This window comes from Anopheles marshallii, chromosome 3 (genome assembly GCF_943734725.1).
Source record: "Anopheles marshallii chromosome 3, idAnoMarsDA_429_01, whole genome shotgun sequence".
NCBI lineage: Eukaryota > Metazoa > Arthropoda > Insecta > Diptera > Culicidae > Anopheles > Anopheles marshallii.
In genome coordinates this window covers 23,102,018-23,110,439 of record NC_071327.1, presented here as the reverse complement: position 1 = coordinate 23,110,439, position 8,422 = coordinate 23,102,018, and the positions used below count along the sequence as shown (strand labels likewise).

Below are 8,422 nucleotides of genomic sequence, written 5' to 3'. Positions count from 1 at the left end.
GAATTAACTCCTCCGCACTTGAAAGCCGTTGCCTCAAAAGCTTCCCGGCTTATCTGCAACCGTCGTTGCTGTTGGTTGCGGAGATTGCATGTGAGTAGCGGCGGCGACTACTGAGACGATTACATTTAATTAATTAATTCACCCACTTTTAGTGCGTAAGTGTCGGAACAGGAATGAAACAAAAAAAAACAAACAAAACAAACTGTCTTTAATAAAGATTTTAACTACAATGAAGAGCGAAAGCGCTTGAAGATGTATCCTTTTTCGCAGAGAAACTGGCGCAGCAAGTACGAACAGGCAGGTACTTTTTTAAGTTGCTAGATTTACATCCTTCTGTGCCTCAAAGATGCCAAGGTCGCTAATATGTGTACCACAGTAAATTGTATTAACTTGTAAGGCCGGGTTGCCCTCATCGGTTTGTTTGCTGAAATTTGTTCATGTTTGTTTTTACATGATCTCCCCTCCTCTTGCTCCCCTCCTGTCCGTTTGAACCGTTTGACCGTTTGAAGTGTTGCGTCCATGCGACCATCATCAGTAGGGCCTCAACTACCATTCCGACCACGGGCTTCCAGCGAGCTTCATTTGCCACTGCATGAAAAACACGAACGATTCGTAGTAGGCTCCGGTTACTCGAACTGTGAAGATGTTTTGTTCAGCACTGACATGGCTCGGACTGTACGTAGGCACTGTTTGGTTGTACGAAAATCTTCGTACTCCCGTACTGTTGGTACTGAAAAGTCTCACGCAGTTAATATTCCGGAAAGAGTTCTCTCAGCGTTACGGCAAATGGGCTGGTAAGTGTAGTGTTAATTAAGTTTGTGTTCGTGTTAGTTGAGTTAATCCTACTATTCTTGCAGTAATCACCGGTGCATCGGATGGCATTGGAAAGGGTTACGCACATTACCTCGCCCGGAAGGGTATGTCGATAGTGTTGGTTGCTCGCAATGAAGCCAAGCTCGCTAAAGTGGCCGCTGAAATCGAAGTGAGACATGGTGTGGAGACGAAAGTGGTGGTGGCCGATTTCTCCAAGGGACGAGAGATCTATCCACATCTGGAAAAGGCGCTCGTTCCGTTGGACATAGGTATCCTGGGTAAGATTCCAGATTTCGTATCTGTTGTGGACAGAACGTCGCGCGACATGCCGTCTGGGTTGTCGCTACAAGTAACAGCCGTCAGACGTTAGGCTGTCATCGGTCCACGTGCGACGTCAGGGCGCGGCCATATTCACGATCGCGTGTGCGGATGAGCACACACGGCGACAAGCAAGCAAGCGATCAGCAGGGTGCGTGCGGTTAGGCTAGGCTCAGGTTTTACGTTAGTTCTTATTTTAATTAAAAGTGTAAGTAACAAAATCTTTGCGACTTTTACCAAATTTGTGTTCAACGGACGAAAGAACATAAAAGTGGCGACGAGGATTATTTAAAGTTTCTCATCATTGAGTCGAACCGGGCCTATATATATATATATATATATATATATATAAAAAAAATCGCCTCATCATCGAGTGCAGGAACATTTTTGCGAGGCCATAATCGTAAGCTCCTCATCATTGGGTTGAGCCAAAAGTTCGTGTGTAGTTTTTATTTGTTCAGTGTTGTGAAGACGTCATATAAAAAAAAAAAAAAAAAAAATGAACTTAAGTCCAAATGAAGAGAGACGCGCTAGTGGAGTTTTTAGTGTCCATTCATCGACCGCAACGCACCAGCTACAAAATGGTTCCGGGGACCCGCCATTGCAACATCCTCCATCACTAACGCCGCAATTGCCGCCGCCGGAAAATATATCGATGGTACAAATTTTCCAACTGATGCAGCAGCAAATGACCCAGCAGCAGAATATTTTGGCGCAATTGATGCAACAGCAAGGGTCAAGCCAAAATCCTTTTTCATCGCCAGAACAAATTCTGGATTCGCTCTGCAGTCATGTGAAGGAATTCAAGTATGATGCTGAAGCTGGAACCACATTTGCCGCTTGGTATAGGCGTTACGAAGATCTCTTCGAGAGAGATGCAGCCCGCTTAAGTGACGAAGCAAAAGTCCGTTTTCTTATGCGCAATCTAGGAACCCTCGAGCACGACCGGTATGCAAATTTTATTTTACCTAAACACGCACGAGATTTTTCGTTTTTAGATACGGTCGTCAAGCTCACAGATTTGTTCGGCACAAAGGAATCCCTATTACATAAACGATATAAATGCCTGAACACGCGCAAAGAAAGATCAGAGGACTACTTGGCGTATGCTTGCCGTGTAAATCGAGGTGTGGTCAACTTTGAGCTGGGAAAATTGACAGAGGAGCAGCTGAAATGCCTCGTGTTCATCTGCGGAATTAAGGACGAAAAAGATGTGGAAATTCGACAAAGATTGCTAGCCAAAATCGAGGATCGTCCGGAAATTACAATGGAGCAAGTCACAAAGGAATGCCAGCGCATCATCAATCTGAAACACGACAGCGCTATGATCGAGCGTGAGACGACTGAGCAAGTAAACGCAGTGCAGCATAGAGGAAGACGTTTCCAGCATCATCGTCACCATACATCTGCCAAACCTTCATCCTCTATAAAACCTAGCAATCCCTGTTGGCTGTGCGGATCATTACATTGGTCTCGTGAATGTACGTATCGTTCCCATAAGTGCACAAAATGTGGAAACGTAGGCCACAAGGAAGGGTTTTGCAAAACAAAGACTGGTTTTGCAAGCACCAACAATTATAAAGCGCATTTTCGTCGAAGACAAACCAACACCAGAACGGTTACAGTTAATGTGCAAAACGTCCGCCAGAGAAGGAAATACGTGCCACTCAACATTAATGGTATGAGTCTACAACTGCAGTTAGATACCGCTTCCGACATAACAGTCATCGGCAAAAGCGTATGGAAGCATATCGGAGCACCATCTCTATCAGCGCCATCAGTGGACGCTAAAACTGCTTCAGGAGGAATATTACCCATCATTGGCGAATTTCGAGCAAACATCATCATCGGAGAAAAGCAACGAACAGGAACTATTTATGTCTCTGAGGCAAATTTGAGACTGCTAGGTACGGATCTGGTCGAGGCATTCTCATTGTGGTCAGTGCCTATTGACCAGATATGCAATGCCGTCTACACATCATCATTCAAGGAGTTACAACAGCGTTTTCCTAAGCTTTTTGGAGTTGGAATGGGGCTTTGCACAAAGGGAAGCGTTACTCTGCAACTAAAGGAGCATCGTCGTCCGGTTTTCTGTCCAAAGCGTCCGGTTGCGTACGCAATGTTGGATGCGGTTGATAAGGAGCTTGACAGGTTGCAGGAGTTGGGAGTTATAACACCGGTTGACTATTCCGATTGGGCCGCACCTATAGTCGTTGTACGCAAGGCAAACGGTCAAATAAGAATCTGTGGAGATTATTCGACCGGACTTAATGGAGCCTTGCACCCCCAGGAGTACCCGCTTCCATTACCAGCAGACATATTCGCCAAGCTAGGTAATTGTACTCACTTCACACAAATTGACTTATCGGATGCTTTTCTTCAGGTTGAAATCGATGAGCAGAGTCGAAGCCTCCTGACCATTAACACACACAAAGGGCTGTATTCCTACAACAGACTGCCACCGGGGATCAAGATAGCTCCAGCTGCATTTCAACAGCTTATGGACAAGATGCTTGTTGGCATACGTGGAGTCTCGAGTTATATGGACGACATCATTGTCGGAGGTAGGAATCAGAAGGAACATGACGAAGTTCTTAATCAAACGCTCAATCGCATACAGGATTACGGTTTTACAATCCGCGTAGAGAAATGCTCTTTCAATAAGAAGCAGATCAAATATCTAGGGCATATCATAGATAGTAACGGCATTAGACCCGATCCCGCAAAAATTGAGGCTATAGTCAATCTGCCTCCACCATCCGATGTCAGTGAGGTTAGGTCATTCCTCGGAGCAATCAATTACTATGGCCGTTTCATACCGAATTTACGCAACTTACGATACCCGCTAGATGCTTTATTAAAAGAAGGAAAAGGGTTTGCTTGGTCAGCACAATGCAAAAACGTTTTTGAAAAGTTCAAATCAATATTGTCTTCAAACCTCTTATTAACTCACTACGATCCACGACTCGAAATAGTGGTATCAGCTGATGCGTCTAGCGTCGGTCTGGGAGCAACGTTGAGTCACAAGTTATCTGATGGTACTATCAAAGTTGTTCAACACGCGTCAAGATCCCTCACAAAAGCGGAACAAAAGTATAGCCAGATTGACAGGGAAGGCTTAGCCATCATCTTCGCCGTCACGAAGTTTCATAAAATGATATTCGGTAGACATTTTCGCCTTCAGACAGATCACAGACCCTTATTGCGGATATTTGGTAACAAGAAAGGCATCCCTGTTTATACGGCTAACCGATTACAACGTTTCGCCCTAACGCTATTAATGTATGATTTTGATATCGAATATGTGTCCACAGAGATGTTTGGCAATGCCGATATACTATCAAGACTGATAAATAAGCACGATAAGCCGGATGATGATTATGTCATTGCAAGTTTAGAATTAGAGAGGGATGTAAGGTCAGTCGTCATAAGTAATATTTCATCTCTACCAATTAGCTTCACGGAAATTGCTAATCAGACACTGAAAGACTCTATGCTACGCAAAGTACGAAATTATACACAAAACGGCTGGCCACAAAATACTACTTACGCAGGAGAGTTATCAAGTTTTTATACAAGAAGAGAATCTTTGTCAGCAGTCGAAGACTGTATATTATTTGGAGAGAGAGTAGTAATTCCTAAAGTGCTTCAAAAACGATGCCTTCGGCAGTTTCATCATGGACACCCAGGCATTCAAAGAATGAAATCGCTAGCTCGTAGTTACGTATACTGGCCATATATTGATAGGGACATAAGCGAATGCGTTGCTTCTTGTGAAAGTTGTCAGGCTGCAGCAAAAACGCCGGCACACTCAGCTCCCATTGCTTGGCCGAAGACATCGTCTCCATGGCACCGTGTGCACATTGATTACGCTGGCCCAGTGGAAGGAGATTACTTCCTTATTGTCGTAGATGCTCACTCAAAATGGCCTGAAATTATAAAAACAGCAAGTACTACGGCTTCAGCAACCATAGCTATTCTACGAGGTATATTTGCACGTTTCGGTAATCCAGTCACACTGGTGAGTGACAATGGCACGCAGTTTACTAGCGAAACCTTTGCTGATTTTTGCAGTCGTAATGGTATACAGCATTTAAGAACGGCACCTTTTCACCCACAATCCAATGGCCAAGCAGAGAGATTCGTGGATAGTTTCAAGAGAGCCATGAAAAAGATTTGTGCAGATGATACTTCGCTCACGGAAGCACTAGATATATTTTTGCAAACCTACCGATTTACTCCAAACCCAGCCATTGATGGAAATAAGTCACCAGCCGAGGTCATGTTAGGTCGTCAAATGCGTACATGTTTTGATTTGTTGCGACCAAGTGCAGTTATAGAAAGGCCAAAGGTATCGGAAAATGTTAGAGTGTTGCATTGCGGAGACCTTGTATACGTTAAGACGTTTAGAAGAAATAATTGGAAATGGGAACCAGCAATTGTAACCAGAAGATGTGGCAGCGTTATGTATGAGGTTAGGACCGGTGATCAGCGTATACTTCGTAGACACATAAACCAGATGCGCGGACGCACCGCAAGCTATCACCGAAGCAATGGTCCTGAACAACCTTTGGCGTTGGATATACTTCTAGACACATGGAACACTAAGCCAATTACATCGCCAAAATCTGCCGTCAATCGAGATAATCTGTCCTCTGTGTCAAAATCGGTATCACCGTTTTTACCAGTTTTTACTCCGTCACCTGTGTCTAAGTCTACATCGTCCGCGTCCTCACCGTCATCGTCTTCATCGTCCGATTCATCTTCAGTGTATACCTCATGCTCACCTTCGTCAAACGAGGAATCTCCTGTCCTGTTAGCTACCGGCAATCCTACACCAGAAGACAACAATGAGGAAACGCAGCTGGTACAAGCACCACGTAGATCTTCTAGGAATAAAAGACCTCCACGTTGGTTGAACCAGTACCAGCTATCTTAACAGGGGGAGATGTTGTGGACAGAACGTCGCGCGACATGCCGTCTGGGTTGTCGCTACAAGTAACAGCCGTCAGACGTTAGGCTGTCATCGGTCCACGTGCGACGTCAGGGCGCGGCCATATTCACGATCGCGTGTGCGGATGAGCACACACGGCGACAAGCAAGCAAGCGATCAGCAGGGTGCGTGCGGTTAGGCTAGGCTCAGGTTTTACGTTAGTTCTTATTTTAATTAAAAGTGTAAGTAACAAAATCTTTGCGACTTTTACCAAATTTGTGTTCAACGGACGAAAGAACATAAAAGTATCGTTGTTTGAATGTTTTGAGTGTATGCATTAACGTTCGCTTCGATTCGTTTGGACAGTGAACAATGTTGGCGTTTCCCACGATACGCCCATGTACGTGGACGAGATATCGCAGGAGGTGCTATGGGACTTGATCAATGTAAATGTGGCCTCTGCAACACTGTTGTGCAATATCCTAATACCCTCGATGAAACAACGCCAACGTGGCCTTATCGTGAACGTTTCCTCAATCGTATCCGTGTACCCGTCGGCTTGTTTGGCGGCTTATGCTGCATCGAAAGCTTACCTGGCAAACTTTTCGGTGGCTTTGCGAGATGAGCTGAGTCCCTTCGGTGTTGAGGTCCAAACCGTGCGACCCTCGTTTGTCCATACCAATATGACGGAGTTCTTGGTGAAGGGTGTTAAGAATCCATGGATAAAAAAGTTTTTGGTTAATGTGGATAATTTCATTGGGTACGCGGGATGCACGATCGGAAAGGTTGACATGACCACGGGCCACTGGTCACACGGTCTACAGATTGCGGGACTCTAGCCGGAGTTTTTACGAGTTTTTATCCTCGGACAAATTAACAAGAAGGGACGAAATGATTTCTATGTTAAAAATCAATCGGTAATTACTGTAGAACCTCATTGATTGCCCCGCAATAGTTCCCAATTCGAATTCTGGCAGCTTGCGGTCCCTGACGACACAAAAGGCGCACTGACAACATGACCTCTTAATACAGTTCAGATCTGAAGCATCCTTCAAGGTTATTATTATTCTATAAGGATTTTAAATATTAATAAAAAAACATAAATTATTGTCTTTTTTTTCTTATGTTTTCTATTTCATGAAGAAGATACATCAGTGGGATGTGCAGATTGTTTAAGACATTCTTTAAGCTCCATCAAGAATAGAGTGGATTCTGCACCAAAACCAGGACACACGACAGGAAGATCCAATCTGGACGTGCAAAGTCCATCTCAACTCCATTCCATCCATTCTGTACTGCACCTTCTTGTACATCGCATCTAGTGTACAAGACGTCCTTAAATAACCGCTAAAGCCATTGCTGTACCCAGAGGAGATTCTTTTATGCTCAAAATTGTACTTGAACTATCTGCAAATAATGGAGCAGAACGCAAGATTGTTGAACTTGCTGGAATTGTTTGGTATTCAAGTATCTAAGTATCTAACTACTCCGACTCTAGTTCAAGTTCCAGCAACTTGAACTAGATCTAGATATGGGATTAATCATCAAATTCCTTTCATCGAACACCTAGGAATTCAACTACAATCCGGAAAACGGGCCGGAATCTTTCAAACTGTTATACTGAAAATACAAAGATTTTTTCCTTTGAAGGAGGATACGAAATTGGACGATGCCGTAGATGTGCGGATACCGTGGAAAACTGTGAATTTTCATCGTGCTAAAAATGCAGTGATTGATACAGTCACATATTCGCGATAAGTTAGCAGACACTGTCAGGACTTCGCGCTCCGTGATCGCACTGCCAAGAGATTCATTTTCATCTCTGGACTTTGCTCATCAAAGAACGTGGATATCCGAACAAGTTCACTTTCCAAGCTCGAAATAAACGCCGATGATTAGCGTGTGCTAGAACTGCTCATCGCATAATATCAACTTACAAATCTGGAACATGAAACTCGGCAAAATTCGGCCTAAGAATTCCGCATCGAAAACGGCTAGTCCAAAATTCGAACAAAGAGGCAAATCTGATTCTATAAAAACATTGGTGGTAAGTTCGTCTTAACAAATGCTACTATTCTTCACCGGATATCATAGTGATAGCAGTGGACAGTAGATGCATCGCAGTCAGGAATTGGTGTAAGTAATATGCACAAACTTTATAATGGTTGCTTTAAATCCATATCACATAAAGCATCTTGGTCTCTACCGGGCTCTTATGAAGCACGGATGGTCATCTAGCTTCAATACTTCGACTGTCTTCAGTCATCAAAACGCTTTGGGGGTCGTTGAGGTTTATGTCATGATCTCAAATCGTCTGATGAGTTTAGAATTTTGAAACAACTTCACAGAGGTCATCCA

The 8,422-nt window shown here is 43.9% G+C and overlaps 1 protein-coding gene across 1 annotated transcript; it reads left to right on the top strand.

Annotated features, from left to right (window-relative positions):
• The first annotated feature begins 643 nt into the window (after positions 1-643).
• Positions 644-6,903, top strand: LOC128713347 (inactive hydroxysteroid dehydrogenase-like protein 1). The gene is made up of 3 exons (XM_053808206.1): positions 644-794; positions 858-1,091; positions 6,431-6,903. Exons 1-3 carry the CDS (start codon positions 644-646, stop codon positions 6,901-6,903), a joined length of 858 nt encoding a protein of 285 aa, XP_053664181.1.
• The last annotated feature ends 1,519 nt before the right edge of the window (positions 6,904-8,422 follow it).

What these genes read in the sequence shown, in the direction of transcription:
- LOC128713347 (XM_053808206.1), top strand. Translation starts at nt 644, where the DNA reads ATGTTTTGTTCAGCACTGACATGGCTCGGACTGTACGTAGGCACTGTT. An exon ending in GCGTTACGGCAAATGGGCTG is followed by an intron (nt 795 to 857) that starts GTAAGTGTAGTG and finishes CTATTCTTGCAG; the next exon opens with TAATCACCGGTGCATCGGAT. An exon ending in GTTGGACATAGGTATCCTGG is followed by an intron (nt 1,092 to 6,430) that starts GTAAGATTCCAG and finishes TCGTTTGGACAG; the next exon opens with TGAACAATGTTGGCGTTTCC.